At 54.0% G+C, this 23,746-nt stretch overlaps 7 protein-coding genes across 7 annotated transcripts; 3 read left to right on the top strand and 4 right to left on the bottom strand.

The window, feature by feature from the left end:
* Nucleotides 1–539: 539 nt before the first annotated feature.
* AYO20_09396 (hypothetical protein) lies at nucleotides 540–1,193 on the bottom strand (the record flags this gene model as incomplete). Its single annotated transcript, XM_022647666.1, has 1 exon — nucleotides 540–1,193. One exon carries the CDS (start codon nucleotides 1,191–1,193, stop codon nucleotides 540–542), a length of 654 nt encoding a protein of 217 aa, XP_022496362.1.
* Nucleotides 1,194–1,578: 385 nt separating this feature from the next.
* On the top strand, nucleotides 1,579–4,851 carry AYO20_09397 (hypothetical protein; the record flags this gene model as incomplete). Its single annotated transcript, XM_022647667.1, has 1 exon — nucleotides 1,579–4,851. One exon carries the CDS (start codon nucleotides 1,579–1,581, stop codon nucleotides 4,849–4,851), a length of 3,273 nt encoding a protein of 1,090 aa, XP_022496363.1.
* A 2,751-nt stretch (nucleotides 4,852–7,602) lies between these two features.
* Nucleotides 7,603–8,189, top strand: AYO20_09398 (hypothetical protein; the record flags this gene model as incomplete). The annotated part of the gene is made up of 2 exons (XM_022647668.1): nucleotides 7,603–7,803; nucleotides 7,866–8,189. The coding sequence occupies 2 exons, from the start codon at nucleotides 7,603–7,605 to the stop codon at nucleotides 8,187–8,189; spliced, it is 525 nt and encodes a 174-aa protein (XP_022496364.1).
* A 1,759-nt stretch (nucleotides 8,190–9,948) lies between these two features.
* On the bottom strand, nucleotides 9,949–10,584 carry AYO20_09399 (hypothetical protein; the record flags this gene model as incomplete). Its single annotated transcript, XM_022647669.1, has 1 exon — nucleotides 9,949–10,584. The coding sequence occupies one exon, from the start codon at nucleotides 10,582–10,584 to the stop codon at nucleotides 9,949–9,951; it is 636 nt and encodes a 211-aa protein (XP_022496365.1).
* A 4,076-nt stretch (nucleotides 10,585–14,660) lies between these two features.
* Nucleotides 14,661–16,088, bottom strand: AYO20_09400 (hypothetical protein; the record flags this gene model as incomplete). The annotated part of the gene is made up of 2 exons (XM_022647670.1): nucleotides 14,661–15,170; nucleotides 15,219–16,088. 2 exons carry the CDS (start codon nucleotides 16,086–16,088, stop codon nucleotides 14,661–14,663), a joined length of 1,380 nt encoding a protein of 459 aa, XP_022496366.1.
* A 1,914-nt stretch (nucleotides 16,089–18,002) lies between these two features.
* AYO20_09401 (hypothetical protein) lies at nucleotides 18,003–18,512 on the top strand (the record flags this gene model as incomplete). Its single annotated transcript, XM_022647671.1, has 1 exon — nucleotides 18,003–18,512. One exon carries the CDS (start codon nucleotides 18,003–18,005, stop codon nucleotides 18,510–18,512), a length of 510 nt encoding a protein of 169 aa, XP_022496367.1.
* A 2,401-nt stretch (nucleotides 18,513–20,913) lies between these two features.
* On the bottom strand, nucleotides 20,914–23,523 carry AYO20_09402 (hypothetical protein; the record flags this gene model as incomplete). The annotated part of the gene is made up of 1 exon (XM_022647672.1): nucleotides 20,914–23,523. The coding sequence occupies one exon, from the start codon at nucleotides 23,521–23,523 to the stop codon at nucleotides 20,914–20,916; it is 2,610 nt and encodes an 869-aa protein (XP_022496368.1).
* Between the last annotated feature and the right edge of the window lie 223 nt (nucleotides 23,524–23,746).

The following is a 23,746-nucleotide window of genomic DNA, read 5'->3' on the forward strand; positions in this document are numbered from 1 at the left end:
GTACCATATTGACTGCTTGTCAGGATTGTCTTCAAGTCCTTCAATCGTCGCCGAGACCTCACGGCCGCCGCACGCTCTTCCTGTCCGAGGCCGTGGTATTGTTGCCGCAGATGCCACATTCCTGAGAAGAAACGCATGAGAAGGCTCTCGCACCTGCAGTGGAGGAGTTGATGGACATGGAGGAAAATCCACAGCCCTCTTACAATCGGTAGACTATGGGTGATTGTAGGACTGGGGCAGGCTCTCAGATATTGTGCCAGTTGTACGGGGGTATAGAGGCGACCAGGGCAGCATCTGCAGGCCGGGAGTTTGACAAATACACGCGCTAGATGGATGTGAAAAGGTAACATGGCATACAGCCCAGCGAATCCGGGGCGATACATAGCATCTTCTCAATAAAGCTCACGCTCCTGTGTTCCTGCAGATCGTCCTCTTTCTCTTGTAGAAAACCTAACCAGTATGCGAGGGACTACCTCCATGAAGTTTCATTGCCAATTCCCTTGTTCCAATGATTGATAGCACGCTCACTTATCTCAGGCCTACCACTTGGCTTCCTTGGTGGCCAAGAAGGCCTTCAAAATGCTCACTCTCTTCTCCAAGGCTGTCACCCACTTCTCCAGCGCTTCTCTTGTAACCTCTGGATCGGTTCCCTCGCCGCCCAATCGTGCATAAAAGTCCTTCCGGTAGGGAGTTGCACTCATGGCAGCGCTGAAGATGGGTTTGATCAACAGTCCATGATGCGGGGCCAGTGTATTCTTGTAGCTCGCTCGAAACCCGTCCGCAAGCTCCTTGTTTGGCTTAGGTTCCACTGCTTTGACCGATGCGTTGGTGGTGAGGTCAGACCGCAGTGCCTGTGCCGTGAAATCCAATCCACGAGTCAGCCACACAAGCCCTTCGGTGGCCTTGTGGGATTTTGAGGCCAGCTCTGTCTTGACCAGCAACTGCACTGTAGTCGAACCCTCAGGGGCGGCTTTATAACGGTCACGAATCTTGGTGACGTTGCCCATCATGTCATTCTTTACAGGAGTGAAGGCTACCGAGCCTAGAAGATCGAAGAGGGTAGTGGTTGCTTCAGAGGCATCGAGGAATTCGAGGGTGGAAATGCCGTCGTCGTCGGAGACAGGGACGTCGTCGAAGTGCACTTTGTGGGTATCAAACCAGGTTTTGCCTGGTGGGATTTTCGTGCCCGACATTATCAGACGCAGAGGGACGATCAGCTCAATGGAGAGAGTATACAGAGGTGTAGAGCTGCGAAAAACAAAATAAGGGGGCGTGGAAGTGACGGTGAACATCTGGTAGAGGGGCGCATGCACGTGTGCCAATGGGATTGGGGTGGGTTCCAAGTGCAAACGGAGCAAACATTGACACTTGTGACGCTGACGTCATCGGAGAATGAGGGTTCGGTTTTGCCTGCTGGACGCGCATGGTCGAGGCCTTGGAAAGGGAGGTTTGAGCAGCAGATTGGTGGCGCAGTGTCTGCTGCCTCCTCTCTGGAGCTCGACGACGAGTCAATGTCCCCCGAAATGATAATGAGTATACTTACAAGACTGTCATGCTAATTCATGTCGTGGTACAAACATGTCGACCTCCCGAGTGATGCCCGTCGGCAGCACTACCACGACCCACGAATTCGACGCACTCGATCCGGACTCGTACACGGCCCACCGCCTCAAACACGCCTCACCTGAACATCTTCACCTCACTTCCCGCCGCTTCTTTATTGGCCCAATCCCCGAGGGCTGGCTCAACAGCCACAGAAAAGAGTGGTATAGGCGAAGATTACAGCTGAGCACATATTCTTCTCGGAGAGCGAGTTTCCGCGCCGCTACAGACCAAGACCCTCGGCATCGTACGTTGACGGGCTTCGAAGGCCCTTCAACTGCTGCCAGGGTGACCTTCGGCTTCCCTCAACCTGAAGATGCACTCGATCAGAATTCTAGCGCCGGTGAAACAACGGATGTCGAACAGGAGGAACCGGAAGAAGATGAAGAGCAAATACAACCAAGAGATATAGAGCCAGTGTCTACAAACGATGTGTCCCGTCTTTTAGGAATCGACGGCGAGAATGAAGAGGACGACAGAGTTCCCAAGTCTTTGCCAGTCCAGGCGGACACGGGGTTGGATGGTACGAGTGAACGTCCAATGCCACCTGCGAGGAGCACAAAGAGTGCCTTGATGTCTCCGAAAGCCGAATCCTACCAAACCGCCCATGAAAACCCTTTCAGTGATGCGAGAGCCACTACATCTATAATCAGTCCAAGTGACACCCACCATGAGGCGAGCATTGGACGAAGCTTTAACAGACAGTCCCTGCAGCCATCGGCATCTACCCAAGACAACCTGGAAACGAACTCCAGGACTGCTCTACTCTCTGCCGATACTACCAGACCGGCAGCAAAGTCACTGCAGCGCCATGAGCCTGCCCCCGTGGATGACGATGAAACTTATCGTCTGGGTCGGACGAGCACAGGTGTCAGATTCAAGGTCACAGAAGGAGTCCAACGAGGTCAGCAGAAAGTGGTCAAGAGAGCAATTCGTGTACAAGATCATGTTGCAAGCAGGCGATTGAGACGCGATGTTCTCCGAGAGGGCACGGTTGTCAAAATGGAGCGCATGTTGGTGAGAGTGGATATGACCCTGCAGCAAGTTCCGGAAGAGTTTGATGAGAACGAGAGTATCAAGGTCGAGACAAGACTGCTTGAAAAGTGGCGGGAGTTCATGGTCGTGGCAAGAAAGAGCAAGAAACAGGACGTCGACGACTACAGACTTCAAATCTACAAAACTCGAGTCATTCCGGAGATCGATGACGAGTCGACCAAGAAGAAACCGAAGTACGAGATCAGACTCGACCCCAAGACGACAAGAGTCAATCTCTATTCTTCCCTGGACAAGACCGTGGTCATCTGGCATCCGTACAGAAAGGGAACGAGAATCATGGTGATGAAGCCACGTTCGCAGGCACACTCTGTGGAGTGGTATACCTTTCTCCGAGATGCTCTTGGCTGGGAACGGCCTTCCAGTCTTCAAGTCAATGTTCCGGACCTTGATGTGACTCTGCGACTGGAGAGGCCCTTTGAAGTGCTCGAGACAGCTGGAGCAGATGCCGCGGACGAGGAGACGGCTCTGGCGCGGACGATTGCTGCTGAGAAAGCCGTCGCCGGGAAGATTATCTCCGAATGCATCGCAATGTTGGAACGCGACCCGGAGTGGTCGAATGTCTTGGAAGTCTGGAGTGAAAGGGCCAAAATGGGACTTGCGTGGAAGAGATACGACCGGCTTGAATGGGTGCACGGGGTCAACGAGCACAAGATGTATGGTTCCATGGCAATGGCTCGCTCTCACGATCTGGAACTCCGACCCAAGCAGCACTACCCGACGTCAACGTATGGCAGAAAGGGGAAACATCACGAAGAGCCCCCTCCTATCGAAGGGTTCTTGATCCGATTGACGTCCCAGAAAGGTATTCACAGGAGGATGGGAAAAGCTTTCTTCAAGCGGTTGTATTTCTCAACGCACAATCAATTCTTGATGTTCAATCGGCCTGCGAAGACAACCCCGCCTCATCCGCCTCGGCTTGCGACAACCAGCCAGGGTGATGTCCCATCTGCGCACGAGATCGTGGAAAAGACGCCAATGATGTACGACATCGAACCGTACAAGTTGAGCCATGGCGAGGTTTCGTGGTTGTCTTCCGGGAACCGTATGACTTTGCAGAGTCGTGACCGAGGCGCTCTGGAAGAAGCTCGGCGGAATGTGGCGAATATCTTGGAGGCAGACGGATACATCAACATGTGCAATATTCGTCACGTGCGCACCATAAAATGGGGCGCCTCACCCACAGACGAAGTCCTTGAGACTGGATCAAGTTCAGATGTCGATTTTCACCAGGATGTGGCTGACAGCAGGCAGGAGGATGGATCAACGCACGAGATCGATGACGATCGAGTATTTGAACTCGTTCTCGGGAACGGACTCGTCGTTCGGCTGCAAGCATACTCGAAACACACACGCGACGAATGGATCCGCCGCCTGAAAGAATTGGTGAAATACTGGAAACTTCGCACGGCTGCCGAAATGGACACCTTTAAAGCAATAAGAAAGGCCAACCTCGAACAGCTCAACGTGGACGAAGAGATGGAAGCCATCATCGGTCAATTTGCGAAGAAATGGGAAGTGAGCCGCAGCGAAGCCAGCCCGGAGCTCTACAACATGTGCGCAATAAGCAGTTGTCGCAGTGTGACAATGTCTGGATCGTTGTATCTCAAAACACGCCGACGTGCTACTTTCCATCGGTGCCAAGTTATCCTTACTGGCGGCAGGTTGCTCATTTTCCAGTCGGCTTTGCGAAAGAGAACCGGTGAGCAAGTCCGCTTCATCCATCAAGAGAAGCAGCAGGATGTCGACTTGAAGGACTGCTACGTCTACAGTGGTCTGATCGTGGACGACGATCTGCTGTACCAAAACCGAACCTTTGATGCGAACCATCCGGGGCTGGCCAGTCTTCCCCGCGTGTACCTCGAAGACGGATGGACGAGCGCCGACGTCGACGTCATGACTTGTTTTGTAGTGTGGATGAACAGAAGAAAGGGCTGGTTCAAGACCGCCACGACCGAGGGGACCGTCAGCGACGCGGACGACGAGGGACAGGGAAGCAGAACCCGTGGCCGTACCAGGGCAAAGCTTCGTAGAGTGGGCCAGCTCGGTGTACCGGGACGGGGGATGGTCTTTAAGTGTCGCAGTCGCGCTGAGAGAGACCACTGGGTTCTGAATATTGCCAGCGAGATCGAGCGGGTGATTGAGCATGAAGTGGAGGAGCTGGGCGAAGAAGGCGAATTCAGATTCGACAAGTGAGGAGAGTCAGGGATGAGGATGCATCCCCAGAAATATTTATTCTTAGGCATCATAGGCATCTTTAAGGCGCTGTTTTATTAATGGACGAGGCCTAAGTGGTTGTGCACAGGGCCTGGATGGTGCAAGAGACTTAACACTGTCACGCCTCTAATGAGCCTAATTCTTGTCCCTCCGATTCCTGTCCAGGCTCTGTTGCTAGGGCACTTTAGGCGTGAGGCGGCACCTTTCGCACCAACATTAGGCACCTAGACCGCCCAGGTCGCCGCCAGCTGAAGACAGGCACCTGCAAAGGTCGAACACCTGTCTGAAATATTGGCGCCAAGCTGAATTATCGCAGCTTGATTCGCTATATTTCCCAGCACCTCAGAGCTTTCTTTTGCCTGCATCTCCATCAATTCATGATATAATTTTATTCATTTATATAATCAGATAGATCTCTTGAACAGCTATGTAATGATACTGGGTTTGATATGACCACGTTAGTTAGTAAAAGGTTGTATGGGATGATCTTGTCTTTGCCTTTCCTGAGCGCTTAGTCATTACATCATCGTTGTGCTCGGCTCGCCTTCCTGTCCTGGTTTGCTTGCCCTCTGCCACCTCGCACTGCGCATACATTGCGAACAGATGATAAGGCGTCGTCGTCGAAAGGATGATTCTCTACCTTACCCTCAATGTCAAAGATGTTTCTATGTGATTCCTGAGCCCTACCTCTCAAAATGCAGCGAAAAAACTCGCAGTGAGAGGCGCCAGTTCGATTCGATTCCGCCAGAGCAACCTCAACCTCCACCTCGGCAACCCCGAATTCGCCTACACAATGAATGATCTGCCCTTCGATCCTTCCACTCTCACCAAGGAGCAATTCTTATGTGTCGGCATTGGCTTCTCCTCCGAGGTCGCGCATATCACCGGGACAAATGTTGTTGCTAGAATTCCCGCTCTGTAGTTTCTCGAGGAGCAGAAGGTCGAAAAATAATATGTCATTGTCTTCAGACACAAGCCAAATATTCTTCGCTATTTTGAACAAAGCCCTCCGACGTGCTAGCTCTTGCGTAATGCTCTGTTGTTAGGGTACCATCGTTACGGAACTCTGACAGAGTGCCCTGGACAAGATGATTCTTGAACGAAGCAGGTTCGCGAATAAATTACTCTCATAGTCGCACACCACCTCCGTCGCATCTTATTACATAGACATACCTTCGAATACTTCATACATTGATTATGTCGATAAGATGTAGACAAGGACATATTTATGGGTATATATTTTGTCTTTGCACATTGTCTTCCGCAATCGACCATAGGATATGGAATACAGGGCTTCCCGTTCGCTCAGCCGTACTTAAGCCATATGCCGATCAGTTAGTACTACCGTGGGTGACCAGGTGGGAATCCTGATTGTTGATTGTTTTTGCTTTTTTGCTTCACTACATCAAACGAGGTATATACACATATACCAACAAACCTTTCGTTGGTCTGTTCAAGCTATATCAGCCGTGGCATACATGCACTCCGAGGGCGTTATGCATGGGGATCTTTGGTCTTCATAATTCCCTCCTTCACGACGACGGCAGACTCATTTTATACGACTTTACAGGCTCCGGTCTCGATGATCCACCGCCCAACATGAGCGCCGGAGTCCAATACCTCAACCCATTATTTGCCATTGATGATCGCTCGGAAAGGACCATGTTTTTGCAGTTGGTACCGTCCTCTACGGCTCTCTCCATCTCTGTTCAAAATGGCGAGAACGAGGTGCCGCTTTGAGTGGAGTGAAGGGCTAATTTGCGGATCATCATATTTCCGTTCCGAACAGTTTAAGCGGCGAATGGCTTTCAGTTTCAAACAATGCAGCTCCCCAGTCACACCCGCAATGGCACCTACTGTAACGTTCAATGCGAGCCGGACTCCCAAGGGCTCCCCAGTCGCAATAGGCTCAAGTTGTCCGGTCTAGTTTTCTCAACGCAGAGAAAGGAAAGGACGTCACGGTGCTCGCGGAGTCAAAATAGATCGAGGAATCTCCGCAGCCTTCATAAATACATACATATACACATGCTCGCGGGGCTCACAGACCCAAACTAGTTCAGCTTTGACACTCTCACATGATGACCTTTCCCCAGAGGCGCGCGCGAATGACGGAAGACGTAAAGGTTGGTTTTCTTGATCGGTGTTGCCATATGGGTCATTGATCAATCAGCTTGAGACCGCGGACGGTCCAAGCATCTCGCCCCTCGTGTCAGTCTGTCGGCCAAAGTCACGAGTCACAAGAACAATCCAGAACCCAGGACCCAGAGTTGGCGGCGTATTGCCCTCTTAACTCCTTGTTCCCCCTCGCAAGAAGACACACGTATCAAGGTTCATTCATTCGAGACTCCTTACGATCAAAGAACGAGTAGCTTACCGCAGCCGCAACCCACCTACCGAGGTCTGCCGGAATACTTGCTAGACCCCTTGCAGATTGCAGATAACCGTGCACCATTCCATAGGAAAAGTGCCCGCCTCCTCAAGGCATTGTGTGCTATTTTGCTATCAGAGTTGCTGTATCAACCGAGCAACCTCTCGTTCCCACGCTAAGGAGCCAAAGACACAGCTATTGTGTCCACAGAAAACGAACAACAAGCCTGTCGTCGCCTCGTGGCGTTCCGGGAGACTGGATGGCTGACTGGTTGCTATGGTGCTCCCCCTCTTACCTCTTCTCCCCTCCACTTCGCCATTGCCTAATCTACATACCCCCAGAACCCGACAGGCGACAACTCCATGGCATACCGGATGGAGTGGGCGGACAGCTACCGCTTCGCTCCGGCCGGTCCCATGCCGCTCTCAAATTATCCAAACTCAATCATTGGGTTCTCGGATGCCATGTTCGCCGCACCAGAGGCAGAGGCACATGCATACTTCAGGGCGGCAAAAAGGAAAGCCAGTACTGCATGTGAGGCATGTAAAGTGGCCAAGAGAAAGGTGTGAACCCCTTCGGAGACTGCCCTTTCTCTTCTTTCCTGACTGGTCTACCATCTCTACAGTGTGAAGGCGGCCCGCCATGCTCCAGCTGTCTCAAAGCGGGAACCGCTTGCGACCACAATTTCATGAGAGACGGACGACGACAGTGGAAACTTTTCGAGAAGGGGCGAAAGGCGCGCCTTTTCGACGTGCTGGTCGAGTGGATGAGGAGGGCTGAGCCGTCGACCGCCCTCGTCTTGTTCCAGAAGGTCAAGGAGGCGCAATCGGAGGATGAGATCCTCGAATTTTTGGAGACTGTTTGCTCGGCGGTGTCCAGCGGCGGTCCGGCGGGGTCTGACGACGACCGTGCAAAAGATGCGATGCGTATTCAAAACCTGTTGTGTTGAGCTCTTGTCAATTTGCGGGGAGATGGGCCGGCAGCGACTTCAGCGGGGCAGTAATACGTGCGGAGGAACAAGACACCGGGGTGAAGTCGCCGGTCGCCATGCACAGAATTATGCATGGCATTGATGGTTGTGATGCCGCTTGGTACGATCAATGCCTGGGTCTGGGGATGTGGTATCTTCACACTGGAATATCGACCGATCACTCTCGGTATTGCTCACGTTTAACCTAAAGGGGAAAGGTGGCTGCACAGGTCCGCAACAGCTTCCCATCAACGTCCTCCAGTACAGTATATTTGACGATATCAACACCACGAGATTGTAATGTACATGTCTTATTTCTTTCTCTACAGATTCTATTCCCTCGTGTTGCTCCCTAATCCGGTAGCGCTTGGACGTACGTGCACCTCTGGAGAAGTGACAGACTGGCCGGCTTCATGTGTCCGACCGAGTCTCATTCTTTTCGTCTACCTTTCCTAAATCACTATTCGTTATCAATCCTTGTGGAAGCAGCGCAGTGGATCTTGTTTCGACCGTACTGTATGTAACACCCCGTCGGGTGCTGTCCATTCCAGTCTCGCTCTCGCTGGTGGGTGAATCGAATCGAACACTCCGGCAATTTCCACCCTTGCAGCTTTGAGACATACTCTCATCTCCTCTGACGGGAATATCGGATATGGCCTCTTTTTTCGGGGGGGGTTTTGGTTCGTCTGTCCTATCAATCACGCACGTTCTCTCCGCGGAAAGAGGGATAAGGTATACTCGTTGCAAAGGTCACGAAGGGACAGCAGGATTCGGCTCCGCTTCGTAGGTACTCGTAGGCTTGCGGTCCGCGGTACTCGGCACGGGTTCGAGTCACTCGAGGAGCAGGAGGTATGTGTATAATAGGAGGAGGACCTATCTCTCAGTGATCCCTTTTGTGCCTTGGAAATCCTGTTGCAAGTCAGCGTCACCCGCGTGGCTGCCAAAACTCTCGGCACAATACGCCGGAGTTCGTCGGGTAAGGACGGGCCATCTCTGAGCGGATCGGTTCATATAGCGGACACAGACACGGACATGGACTTGACTGCATTCTCAGAGATGTTTCCTGACAAGTGAGACGTGTTGGCGAAGAAAATTGCACGCCAGAGGCGCAGTCAACGACAATTCGAGCAAAGAGTACTTGTACCCCTCATGCGGGGTTGCGTCCAACAAAGCGGCATGAAGGAATATCAAAATTCGTCACACACTTTACTGGTGTGAAAGATGAGCCCAGGCCTGATGATTCCTCCGTGCATAAAGCGGCGATGGAATATATCCCGAAAGAAAAGTGACTTGACTAAATATTCATACGAGTACAAGCACCTCCGTGGTCATATGTAGTCGCCATCGAGGCTGCGACTACGCTGATTGATTCCAGTCCTTGTTCCTTCATTCCGATCCCAATTTCGAAAGGCCAGCCAGTCTCAACAAGTCAAGTCAAGTAGGCGTTGCACTGCATTAATTCCATCCCATTCCCATACCTGCCACATTTTGATGCCAATTCCTAGTCCGATTTCCAATCCCTAACGCTTTTCTGAATAATGACGTGCACCATCCCTCAACATGCCGATGGCGGTCTCCAGGTCCTGCTCCATCGCCGCCTGAAATTGTGGGTGTAGATGTAAATATGTCTCGGGGCACATTGGGCCCATGAACTGGCGCCGCCGTCCGGTTCCGGAGGACGCCGATGAAGAGGTAGAGGTTGACTGGGTACTCTGTTCTCATGTTTCGGGATTGCCAGTTAGAACTTGGGGTCTATCTTGAGCACGAAGAAGGATGGAGCGCGACAGGACGAGGGTGTAAATACCTCTCCAGGCCGGTCAAAACGACCGGGGTCTCTCGGTGAGCCGTTTCTGCCACGGCGTGATCGATGCTTTTTGAAGCCGACAGGAGGAGGTGGTCCTTCGTTTGCGGGAATCTCGATGGGCATCGAGGGGAGAAGGAAGTGGACGCGTCGGCTGGGGGACGGTGGCGTTGATTTCTTCTCGGTGGCCCTCTCCTTGGAGCGGGTCGAGGACAGGGAGGACCGTCGTGGAGGCGGAGCAGGACGACTGGGAGAGGTGGCGGCCGTTGTTGTTGTTGTTGTCGTCGTCGTCGTCGTCGTCTTCTCTCTTTCTGCCCTCGCTGCTCTCACCTCGGCGGTCTTCTGGGCCATCCTCGCGAGTGCTTCTTCCTCTGCCGGCTTCCGGGCATCTGCAACTTTTGGTTCCATGGCACTCGTTGCCGCGGCCTTGAGCACAGGCATGATGCACGGTACGGGCAGTCTCGCATCCGTAGCAGCCGGTGGGAGTCGTCCGTCACGCGATGGACCATGCTTCGGGGCGGCCGTGGTCCCCGAGATACTCTGGGCGTACAGGCTGCGGCACAACGCTAGCATTGGTGAGTTTCTGGCATACAAGGTTTTGGATGCTTGTGCTTTGACTTGTGTTTGGGGAATGGGGAGAGTTGAAAGTCTAAAAAAGAAAATGACGCCGGCCTTTTTGATCAAGTGAGTCTTGTTGTGTTCGGCGTCCGCGGCGGTGTAGTTCGTGAGGATCGAGGGCAGCTGACAGAGGACAGGTAGCAGAGGGTGGTGGTTTGGGACGATCTTGGACCGTGGACTTATTTCAGGAAAATGGAGGCTTTTTCATCTATCCCAACACTCGGGCCTCAAGACCAAGACCAGCACACAAGCAGAGCCCAACATCAATATCTCCCCATTTGTCCACAAGTGGCTTTCAGGGTTCTCCCCCTCCCTCTCTCTCTCCCTCTCTCTCAACCCTTGCCTGTCAACGTGGTCACCGATCCCCGAATGGCCAGCACGAAAATGCGGGATATGCCTCTTTCATGAAACGCTATGATGCTTTTTCATGGCCCACGGGCCGCCCGTGCGCAGTGCACCGTGCGCAATGGACCGTGCAGTGCGGCACACATTGGTGTTGGTTATTGCTATTGGCCTTGGCCCTGGGTTGTTTTTGAGGCTGAGATTGATTCCAGTGCATGCCACAGGCAAGTAACAGGGTGGGCTTTTTTTTTGACAGCGTGTTGGGCCATGTATCCATGTCCAGGTTTGGGTGCATGGGATGGGCAGGAAATGGAGGCGGCGTAAAGTGGGGGGTTGGGTGACTTGTGCCTTGGTCTGTTCTTCCCCGTCTTCCCTGCTCGTAGGGTAGGGCATCTCTGGTACAGGGAATAATAGGGCAAGGGGCTTCGCACCCGGCTACTCTCGGGGCTACCCATTGGACAGAGCACAGAGATACTTTGGGCTCTAGGGGGGTTCGGACTGGTCTGGCAAATTCGCTACATGGACTACTAGGCCAACTAGAACACCACCACACTCCAGAAGTCTTTCCGAGCACTGGCAGCGGCGGGTTTGGAAGGTTGTGGCCTACCGAGTCCGTCTGCAAGGAGCCATGGCTGTGGCCAACCCCTTGTTGATCGGGCCACTGGCTCGGTGTATCGTACGACAACGAGTTCTGCTGATCGTCAGTCCTGCCAGAAGTGACAGGTGAAGACTGCCTCTTTTGCAGTTCCACCATGGCACAGATAGCGGTGGTAATGGCGGTGACGGTGTCGGTGTCAGTGGCGGGGTGGTAGAGTGGTTAACCGGTAGCAGTGACGGGGGTCAGGATCTGCCGCTGGGAGCCCCTGGGAAGGGAGGGATCTCTTTCCGGCTCTGTTTGGCATGTGTTGACAGGTTCTGGTGGGTATTAGACAACCCAACAAGCGGCGGTCTTGTGGTCAGAGGTCGCCTGAACTCCTCGGGGGTTGTCTGCGGGATGCCAGGCTTTGAAGATGGACTTCGTAATGGCTGCTGAGGTTGCTTGCGGAGTTCGAGGGGGAAGGCAAAGGCTCTTCTTACACTTTTTCTTTTTTTGAAAGGCTTCGGAATGGGCAAAAGCAAGCCTCGGGGTTGGCCATGTGCGTTGAAGCACACCTAAGATGTCAAGGCCGGAATGGGGGAGGTTGTGAGGCTGCGGACTTGTACTGCTCGCCTCCTGTGCCCGTGAGTCCATAATCCTTACCAAGTAGCAGCGGACAAGGAAGCTGGGGAGCCTTAGGCCGACGGTGAGATACGAGTTGTGGTGGTGAGATGGGCGTTGATCTGGTAGACTGGAGGGGGGTGTTGTTCCAGGGCATTTCTCATTGTACTACATGCCAAGACTCTAACGCCATAGCGCGATGCTAATGGATACCTACTAGCCTATCATACAAGACACATCACATGGGCTTCCCCGCTTATTTTGAATAGAGTGCGTATAGAGCGTTTATGCCAAGCCTTGGCATATGGGAGTACAGGAACTGATACGCAACCACTCCGCATCTACCCGGGGTTATTTCGTCGTCGTTTTCTCTCCCAAGCAGGGGACCCAGCAATGCTGGTGGCATGTTCAGGGCATTGCAGGTGGGAATGAAGATGATGTGTTAGAGTAGGAGCCTGATGATGCAGAGGAGAAGGCGAAGGGAGGGGGATAGGAGGTAGGGCCAGGAAGCTACGATCAGAAACCAAGGGGTAGGGAGTGGAACAGAGCCAAAAGGCCAGAGGTCGGGACAAGTCGGAGGGGGTAGAGGCAGGCAGAGGCAGAGGCACACAGAGAGAGAGAGAGAGAGAGAGAGAAAGGGCGAGGAGGTGGGCATCGCTAGAACCCCGACATCGAGGTAGAGACACTGGTGTCAAGAGTTCAACCACTAGTGGTTTCAACCCTATGCCCGGAATGGGCTGTTTATGATCTCTATAGCACTGTCCATAGCATTGTACCACGAAATTCCTCTTTATTTCGCACACTTCTCTGTTGGTTACTCCTTGGATTGCCAGAAGCTTTCCGCGGGCCACGGCTGGGGGGAAACCAAAGTTCCCACGGTCAGGCTGGTCAGGCTGTTGGCTGGGTCATCTGGCACCTGACAGCAGCGCCACAGGCCAGTAGACTCTTGCGGTTCTCCACACCAGACAGAAGTTCCTGCCCTCCTCTCCAGATACACGTGGGTCCCGTTTTATTGCTATATGCGGTAATTTCTCTGGGATGCCCTTTGCTCTACACACTCTTGAGTTGGGTCGATCAGAAAGAGAAAGAGCCGTGTCGATGACAGACTGAGCAAACTCGCAACTCGGATTGTAAAACACGCCAGAGTTTGGTACCGAGCCCATCTACCCAGTCAGGTTGCTCTGCTCGTCAACCCCCTCACTTCGCCCAGACTTTTGACAGGCGCCATGTTCCAGTTCTGACGGTTCTCCCATCCCGCAACCCCCCTATAACCCGGATCTCCTCTTTTTTTTCGCCAACGGGTCACGATTATTGGTGATCACAAGTTACAGTGCAAGTACGGACAAGTTTTGTCGAGGCATTTGCATTTCGCCCAGGCCCAAGCGCGTTCCGGGAAACTCTGAATGATCCGCGACCAATCACAAGGCATCAATTTGCGCAGCGGTGGAGTCCCAGCTGAAGTCCCCCTCAAGTCTCAAGTGCATCGCCGGATTAGGGCAACGCCGCGAACAAATAAACAGCGCCTTCCTCTGCTACTGACACGCAGCGCCCAATGATACCGCTCCGATCCCCAGGGCTCTTACGCTAATGATGTCAAGGTCGCCCGGATCGAGGGGATTAGAGTTGTGATGTGCTACTGAAGCCGCATGTGCTCGGATCCACTAAACACGATCTAACCCGGCAGGTCGTTGTCGTTGTCGCCTTGTCCGCACCTCCCCTCTCCATCCATCTCCTGCTTTCCTTTTCGGCTTCTTGCCTTTTTTTTTGCTCCCTATACATCCTGCATCATGCGAGCAGGTCAAAGTCACTAGCTTCATGCTTCATGCCGGGTCGACCACCACCGAAAAACCAGAGTTGCCAGACACAGTGAATTAATTTCAGGCGGTGATGCGGGCAAGGTTAGCTTTAGCGATGATCGCTGATCAAAGTTTGCCCTCCACCTTGCATCCTCCACGGTCCTACCATCCGACATCCGAGCTTCTCTGGTCTCTCCGATCTCCATAGGGTGCACACTGCTCTAGTCCTGCGAATCCTACCCCAATCCAATCCGAACTGCAAGGGATGGGAATGGTAGTGAGTCACACCTACTGCGTTTTCTTTTCCGTCGGGGACTTACCCTCTGGATTTGGTGCTTTCCGGGAGAGGGAGATGCCAGAGTGTTGAGGGAGGGTGGTGTACCCGATAGTGGGATCGCAGCTAGCAGGTAAGCACTCGCAGCACTGCCCCAGGCGATCGACTACTCCCGCAGTGTCCCAGAGTCACCAGTCAAGGAGCTGACGCAACAAGTGGCTGTGGCTGATACGATCCCAAACCTTGTCGGGAGATGAGGCCAGTATAGGTGAACAAGAAAGGTTTTGCCCAGTAATGAGATTAACGCATGATCGACCTATAAACTCCTACTAACTCCTACACGTACATGATCATTGGGGGGGTTGGGTTCGGATCTGCCCACCCCGCCTTGCTCTGCTCTGCCTTGCTTTGGCCCCAAACCTCACTCGTACTCGTCCTCCGTCTCCATCTCCATGGGTGGCTCAGAGTTGTCTATCACGGCATCACCGTTGTCGCCCAGCAGCTCCTCGACAAACGGATTGGGAAACATCTCCACCAGATCAGTGTTGAGAGACTCTCCCCGCGACGATTCGTGGCTGATGATACCTCGCAACACGTACTCGGCCTTTACAACTGTCGGCCGAGCCTGCATCAGGAGACCGAGCATCCGCTTCCACGCCCGGTCAGCATCCACGGCAATAATGGTGCCCACCACCGTCTGGGAGACTGCCCTCTGATGCGACCTGACCTCATCAAGCACCTTCTGACGCCATGGATAGGCATCGAGGGCCCGAGAGATGGTCACGGAGGTATCTTCCCAGAGTTGGTCAAGCCGCACCCGGTACTCGATCATTTCGTCGGCAGAAATGCCGAGGTCGCGTGACTTGTAAACCATGTCGGCCGTCTCCCAGAACAGCAACAACATGTCAAGCAGGTCCACAACCTCTGTAGGCTGTTTGGGTTGTTAACAGCAGTCTGGATTGAGGGGTTCCGAACTTACTTGGAAGAGCTCCAGAATATCGCTGTCATGGCATGGGCGCAGGCCACGATGGTCATGGACAACGGTGGCGATGAAGATTCCTTGGCCCGGATTGTTGTGGATCTTGAGTTGCAAGGGCCACCCGGGCTGTGCGACTTCGGGAATGAAGTGGCCGAACACCTCATCCGTATGGGACAGCACCCAACCCTGGAGAAAGCCAAAGGGCATGCTGTCACGGATTTCGATACGGTTGCGGCCGAGCATGTCACGTCGATAGTCTTGGGCGTTGTAGCGGCCGAGGACCGCACCGTGCCCGAGACGTAGATACCAGACGTGGACCATGACCAGGTCGGATTGGGCAACAGCCCGGCCTGGGTAGCACAGTTGTGGCGGGGGACCCGGGGGTAGCCAGACAGCCGGCGGGGGCAGATCAGGCGCGGGGCCGCCTTGATGCGCGCGCCGTGGTTCCCGGATCTGGATAGATGAGTGTGGTGGTGGTAAGGCTCCAAGCAGATTCCGGAACTGCTGTTGTTCCCGTCGGAGCTGCTCCTCGGTCGCAGCCGCTCTGCGCGAGATGGCAAGGCTGACCATCAGGGTCGACCTGTTCATGTCGACCATTTGCTCCTGGACCATGATGCGGTCTCGCAGGTTGCGCGTGCTGAGGACCAGTGGTGCGAAGGTCTCGTTCATGTGGTCAAGCTGCCTCTTCAATTCCCTTACTTGTTCTTCGAGGTCTGGTTCACGGCCCCTGATGGTGGGCATGTTGTGGACCGTGATCGAGGGCAGGCGGTATGCCGGAATGGCAGGCATGCTGTACGTCACAGCCGGAGTTGGCTGCGGAGGCGGAGGTGGCCGAGAGGACCTTGACACTCCGGGAGGGGGTAGTCTCATGCTTGACACAATGTCACTGTCTGGGTATTGTGTCAGATTGAGCGTCAGGATCAAGAGGAGCGGTGCCAGAGCAGCGGCAAGGGGGCCAAGCGAGAGGGAAGAGGCACAGGCTCACGAGAGGTACTAACTACAGGTGGAAGGGTGGTGTCCGATTGATTGGAGTCGGGACTGACCTGTCAAATACTGTGGTGATCAGGCTGAAGAGTGAGAAAGGATGAAGATGGAAGACGTACAGGAAATACCTAGGGAACGAAGCCCTCTTTATATACCTCTATGTAGCCAAACCTTCTGTATGCTGCTTCTGTAAAGTATTGCGGCGTCGATATGGTTTCTGGCCCAACTCAACTGCGAAGGGGGAAGGGAAAGAGGCTGGTCTGCAACTGTATCGGAATGGCGCTACACCGCTGTGGTTCAGATGCAGCAGGTATTCAAGCATTGGTCTTGAATTCGTATGGGGCGGCGAGAGGGAGTGGAGGTGATGGGACATGCAGGCATGCATGAGTGCATGAGTGCATGTGTGAATGTCTCCTTTGCTATGTGTGTGTGTGTGTGTGTGTGTGTGTGTGTGCGCCTCTCTCTGTGTGTCTCTCTTTCTGTGTGTGTCTCGGGTCTTTCCTGAGGTCAATCAGATGTTGATCCAAGCAATATTACGCGCTTCCACTCGCCAGCGTTGCTGCAAGGGACCCTTAACCACGCGCCCCCCTTAGCACCCATGTCATGCACGCGTGAGATCCAGCGCCAAGCACCAACAATCGATAAAATGACTCCTGAACTCTCTGTCATTTGAAATGGGAATTTTCCCAGAAAACCCTCGTCTCTTCCTGCTTCCCCAGCAGGTGGATCCCCGACCCCCTTCAGGCTTGACATCGACTCATTATTCGACGCCATACTACTAACAGCGCTGGTAATACAGACAATCCTTGTCACCTGAGAGCCACATTGGGATGCCCGGGTCGCTTGTCTCTCCCAGATGGAGAGGACGATCTGTTGGTCGTTCGATCGGCTGGCCCAACTCTGGCAATCTGATGGGGGGGCTGCCAGATCTCTGTAGGCAGAAGACAGACAAACAGGGCACTGACTGGGCTCTACTCGCTTAACTCACGCTATGACCTCTTTTTTCGACCTCTCTTGTTTTTTTCGCTGTTGCGGCTAGCAGCCAGAAAGCCCGAACACAGCCTTGATTCAACAGGAAGTGTGCCTCCACAAAAAAACAAAATCCAGCAAGCCAGCTCGTATTTGATCGCCGACCACCTTGCTCCCTGATGGACAGAGCTCGCGTTGCCCGGGGATCATCGACCCTGTTGACTTGCATGGGACTCCTCATTCCAGCACAGTGCAGACTTTGGACGGGGGCCTCATGGTGGTCTGTGCTTGGGACTCCAAGGTGTCCGCACCCGCCCTTCCTTCTTCTCATGCCATGCCATGCAGCTGAAAAGACTCGGGCGGCCAATCCGGGGGATTCGTGCCCTGCAGTATGTACGTACAGTACGTCAATCCTTCCATCCCATGGCCTTTGAACTGATCGCCTCCAGCTGCATTTTGCGAATGGTGGCTTGATGTAAGGGATGCGAGGGCTTGAGACTATTGAGAGAGGAAGGGGAAACGGGTCCTGAAAGCCTAGAACAGGGCATCAGAGACGGGAAGAGAGAGAGGAAGACGAAAGTCAGGGTTCAGCATCAATCTCAGTACGCATTCCATGTGCCCAAGGGCATCCGAAGACCCTGCCCTTCATTCGGAGCACCCATCACTCATCGCCCCCTTCAATGGCCGCTCCGTCACTTCCCCGTTGCCAGCCCATCTTCCAGGCCCCTCTCCATCCCTACCATCGAGTGGCGTGGTGTGATTCTTGTCTCGTCCGTCGTGGTCATCAGCCTTATCACATACCCGCCGTCGTCATTGCCCACCGGCACCAACATGGATTCCAACATCGACAAGGAGCGAGAGACTCTCCACGAGGAAATCACGCGGATCCGCCAGTTCTACGACGGAAGCACCGAAGATGACGATCTGTACGTCAGGTTTTTGGCCGCTCACAACAAGAGACTCGACCTCCTCTTGACCGGAGCACGTCGCCGCATCCAGGCCCGGTTCCAGGGCATGAGCATCGAGCAGGCCATGCATTGTGAGATGTTGCGGTCCGTCGGCACCGCTCTGGGCATGATCCACGTCATGATCTGGTACGCCCTGGCGGCCAACGACGACGAGCACCAGCTCCGCCGGCTGTACGTCTGGGCCTACCTGAGACGCTACCAGCTTGTGCCCGAGGGCTTGGGTGTTCTCTCGGGATTCTCGCTGCGTCTGTCCCATCAGCCTCTGGAGGACAGCCAGCGGCAGTGGGACGAGGCCGTCGAGTATTACGTGTGGTGCGAGGACGAGGCGCCCAAGCACCGGCCCAAAGAGGAGTTTGAGATCGAGGGCGAGTGAGTATCGACCATTGTGTTCTTGTGTCCGATGAAGTGAGCGCTAACACGTCCCGTCTTGACCGACAGACTGCCGATGGCGATGGCGGAGAAGAAACGATTTGTCCACCGCCTGCGTGGACTCCATCTGATCAAGCCGAAACTCTCCAAGATTCTGGAGAGACAAGTGATGTAAGCTGGGATCTACAGTCAAGAAGACACACAAAGGTATTGAAATTGAGAAGGGGAGAAGCGGGACCAGGTCCAGGTCCGGGTGCAGGCGTACTGGAATGTCAGTACATCGGCGTTGCAGGGGGCTGACCTCTCGTTCAGGCCGTGTTAGGCGGTAAGACTCAAGGGCACAAAGACCTTCAAGAACAGGACCGTACTGTGCTGTGCTGTAATAACACACTGTCAATGTCGTTCATGGACGACTTTTGAGCCTGGCGGAGTTGCGGCTGCGGTTGCGGTTGCGGTTGCGGTTGCGGTTGCGGTTGGGTTTGGGATTTCGCCGCCGCATACAGTCGCCTGTCAGGTAGTCAGTCATTCACTCGGTCAGGCAGTCAGTCGGTCGGTCAGACAATCGTTCAATCACTCAGTTATTCAATTACGTACTCAACGAACCATTATCTACGGTAGAATACCGTTTGGTGGTCTTCCTGTTTGTCTGTGTCCCGTAGTTGAGAACCCCTCACGCAAAGTGCGGGGTAAACCTCAGCCTCACCTCTCAGCCTCTCCAGCCTCGTCCGCAGAACAAGCGAGGCTGCAGAGAGTTGCATGAATGCATGAATGTTTTGTGGCCGTGACTACGAGGTACCCGGTACCACGCCAGTAGTAATGTCGCCTCCGCGCCGCACTGGCAGTGCTTAATTAAGGGACAACGGACAGCAAGCAGCAAATAGGGGATGGGTTGCCTGCCCGCACCGAGAGCCTGGGCTATATACTCGTCGAGTCAAGTCAAGCCGGACCTAGAGTGCTCGGTACTCTCCCCTTTCCTTTCCACTGAACTCGTCATTGGGGGGTGATCATTGAATATCCGCGATGCCGCCCGTATATTTACGCATGGTTGTACGACTAATTGTAGTGTGGCCATTGTATTGTGTGGTGTGGCATGGTGCGGTGCGGTGCGGTGAGGGACGTCTCACCCGCCACAGACGCCGTCGAAGGCCGCCGCACTAACCAAACACAAAAATGACCATCACCCTAATGTACAGTAATATCTGACTCGACGCCTCTGGACTCGGGGCCTCACACGCTACTAGTTGTGGTCATTGTCACATCTGACTCGACGCCGGCAGAGTCGTGAGGCTGGACCATGATGGGCTCGCTGATGCGGTCACGACTGCTCGCGTCTGACTCGATGCCATCTCACTCGTAGTTATATTCGCCGTCGAAGCAGTCGTACTCGACTATCCGAGTCCCTCACAGCGACCGATATCCACCACGCGAGATGATGACAGCCGGGTATCGTTAGATCACGTGATTTTTGTCGAACTCGGACTTTTTAGCATGGCACTTTACTCAGCAGTACATCACTCACCACGACGGTGTGCGGAGGAAGAGTCCATGTCCGACGACGTGGCCACGATAAAGAGAGAAGACAGAGAGATGTAAAGGTTGAAATCGGAATCATACGAAATCCGGACTCGGCTTCCGCACAGGTTGGTCACAAGACACGTACGTCGTCCGGGTCTTTGATGCTGGGTATATGGCACATGGCACGTGGCATGTGGCATGTGGCATAGCACCTCGGACCAGCCGGATAATTCCGAGTATGTCGTTCACAAATTGTCGAGCCTTTGGTGTATATCCTCGTCGTCAACCACGAGCAAGATGGATGGGCGAGCATCAAGGCCCAAGTATCGCTGCCAAGACGAGGCCACACCCGAAAAGCCCAATGCCGGTTTTGATTGGCCAGACCGACCCCCCGAAACTTCTTCCTTTTGCCTGCACCTCCCGCAATCCATGATATAATTTTGTGAAAATAATACCGTTCGATGGGCTTTGAGACGGCAAGTCTACTTGGACTGGCCGGAACCTTCAGGCGTTGGTGGATTAAAAGTTATAGACGAACAACTTCATTTCTCGTGCATGTCGGCGAGGGCGGATTAGTCATTCTGCGGAGGGTGTTTGTGTGAACTGGCTGGCAGGCTGGCAGGCATCTATCGGATGGGACTACTCTGCTGGTACTTCGTCATTCGGGCGTGAAATATGAGATTACACCAAGGATATCGGGGTGGGTAGGTAGGTAAGTAAGTTCTGTATTGTCCACGCTCTAGTCGTCATGATCATCACGGTCATTAAATTCGTCAAGGTATATCAATCAACCAAACAACCAAACAACCAAACAAGTCGTCCAAGCGGATAAACTCAGAGAAGCCCACCAGGTCCAGAGAGTACAACGACACCCTGGTTGCCCTGAAAGATCAATATCCAGCACATGTAATCCTCGTGAGGTACGAGTCGTCGTCGTCATCATCATCAAGATTCGTGTTGCCTGGTAGCTGCCGCCTTGGGCCCCTCGCCAGATTCTCCCTTGGTGTCATTGCCCTTTCTTTTCCTTTGACCTTATCTTTTGCTTTGCCCTTCCCCTTACCTCCAACTTGTCCATTGCCAGCACCCATGTCCATGTCCATCTCAGCGGGAAGCGTGAGGCGTCGCGGTGGTGGTTTGGGCGGAGGAGAAAGTGACGGCGAGAGAGATGGTGATAGTGAAGGCGATAGTGAAGGCGATGGTGACGGGGAGACTGATGACACCTCCCGTAGTCCGCGGAGTTGGCCTTCTGGCGGAACAGCCTTGAGTATGCGGGGTTGTGTCTGCGGTGGCATCGCCATGGCGCTTGGAGGACGCGGTTTCGATTCCTGAAGTCTGCGAAATTGGCTCTTGTGCGGAATAACACTTGGGCGGCCAGATTGTGTCTGTGGCGGCATCGCCATTGTGCGTGGGGGCTGTGGTTTCGATGACATGGTCATTGCCGTGTATAGATGCTGCTGTGGAGGGATCGTCGATGGTCTGTAATAATCTGGCTCCTGACACGTTCGTACATTGTCAGAATATAGCCTTGGCGGGATTATAGTTGCTTCGTGGAAATGTGGCTGCGCTGGCATCGCCTTTGCGCCCTGGAATTCTGCATCTCGAAATGCTGCACCTGATGGGATCGTGGCGGGACAGTGAGGAAATCGCGAAGGCGGTTTTACTGTCGCAATGCTGGGATGGCGTGGTAACGGCAGAGGTCTTGTTCTATTAGGATGTGGCAATGAAGGCCTCGCAAGTCCTATATCAGGGAGTGGTGGTGGTGGTGTCGTGGCTGTTCTGCTGGGCGGTGGAGATGGTGGCATTGCTGTTATTATATCTGGGCACAGCGGCGTAAGCAATGTAGTTGTAGGGTCGGGAGGTGGTGTCGGCGGCAATACAATGTTAGGAAGTGGTGGCGGTGACACTATCGCTGGTCTTTTGGGGAGCGGCGGTGGTGGCATCGTTGTTGTTGTGGCAGAAGGTCGCATCGGAGGAGACAATGCTAGGCTTGGATGATATGGTAGGGGCGGTATTGTCGATTGCGTAGCAGGGTATGGTGCTGGTGGTGGCATGGCTGCTGCAGAAATAGGAGGATGTGCCAGAGGTGATACAGAAGACGTCGTGTTTAGAGGATATAATCGTGGCGGCATCGCCGTTGCTGTCTCAGGCGAATACATTGTTGGAGGTCTTGTGGATGCAACATCGCGGTGGGGTGGTGGAAGCATTGCTCGTGCCGCGTTATTCGAAACGTATGCCGGTGACGGTCCTATCGGTCCTGTGCCAGGAGAGTATACTGGTGGTGTCGTTGTCGATGCTATACTAGGGATATGCGACGAAGGCGGTGTCGATGCCGGGGTAGAAGAGTACGTCGGTGATGATGATACTGTCGATGCTATACTGGAGGGGCTAGACGGTGACGGCATGGCTATCTCTGCGCCAGAGGGTTGTGCGGGCAGCGGTACTATAGATTCTGCGCTGAGAGAATACGTTGACAGCGGCATTGCCGGTGCCGCATCAGGGGGCCGTGACGACCGTAATGCTGTCGTGGTTGTTCTATCTGCGGGTTGTCGTTGGTCGGGCGCCTCTCGCTGCAATGACACGTGACCTGCAGGTTTTGAGCCCAAGCGGTGGACCGCGGATTCTAGATGACGGATATACTGTACAAGTTGAGGACGGACGAGGTCTTGAAAATCGCCTTTGACCCAGGTATCCCAGATCTTGTCCAGCTCCGCGTAGGAGGATCTCCATATCTTGTCCTCCTGTTGGACTATTCCTTTCCATCGTTGCTCATTTGTGCGCAACTCACCCTTCCAGTACCTGCGTTGTTTTTCGTGATCTTGTCTGACGGACTCTAACGCATGCTGGTACTCGCCTCTCATAGATGGCTGACGTCTTTTGAATTCTTGTTCACGTTTGGATAGTTCCCATTTGTCTCGATCTCGTTTGTCGCAGTAGGCTTGGTGCAAGTCCTGGAATTTTGTATCCAGGGACCGAAAGGCCCGCACGCATGACATCGCCAGACGCTGATCAGTGCGAGGAGCATGCTGGGATCCTTCCAGCGGTATGTGCCCTTGGTGCTGCCTCTTTGCAGCAGGTGGCCCTCCGCTTCCTGCGGTGATGGGGTCCTCGGCAGGGCGTTTCCTTTGCCAAGTCCGAAGGTCTGGAGGTCTTTGACTTTCAGGAGATTGAACGTGGTCGTTTGGCAGAGATACCCGGTGGCTCCCCGAGACGCCTGACGCCGACGTAAAAGTCTGTTGAGGCTGGCTAGTTTGCACAGTGGTCCACTGCGTCCCGAGGGTAGGTGTCGACGGGACGGCCTGCCGGGCTTCCACGAACCTTCCTTGGGCGCTGGTGTGATATTGCGGCCGAGGGCGGGTTTCTGCGGACATATCATACGACTGCTGGGAATGATCGAAATTGCCTTGTGGCACGACATGTGGCTGCTGTGCATAATTGCTATTTGGCGGTCCGGGTGGTGAAGTGTACAAGTACTGAGATTGGTCAGTGTACCTGGGTGTCATTGTTTGTGACTGACCCTGCCCAGCCTGGCCTGCGTATCCAGGTGACATGCCACATGGCTGCTGAGCCCGAGGAGTGTGTTGTGGTATCATCGCGGACGACACGCTGCTCCGAGCGGCATATCCATGTGCCCCAGAATTGGCTTGTTGCGTCTGACCAGGAGGTTCGAAACCCACGGCGACCGACGCATGATTCGCATGCACGGATGCTGTTATATATGGCCGT

Source organism: Fonsecaea nubica (assembly GCF_001646965.1).
Source record: "Fonsecaea nubica strain CBS 269.64 chromosome Unknown Scaff86, whole genome shotgun sequence".
Lineage (NCBI taxonomy): Eukaryota > Fungi > Ascomycota > Eurotiomycetes > Chaetothyriales > Herpotrichiellaceae > Fonsecaea > Fonsecaea nubica.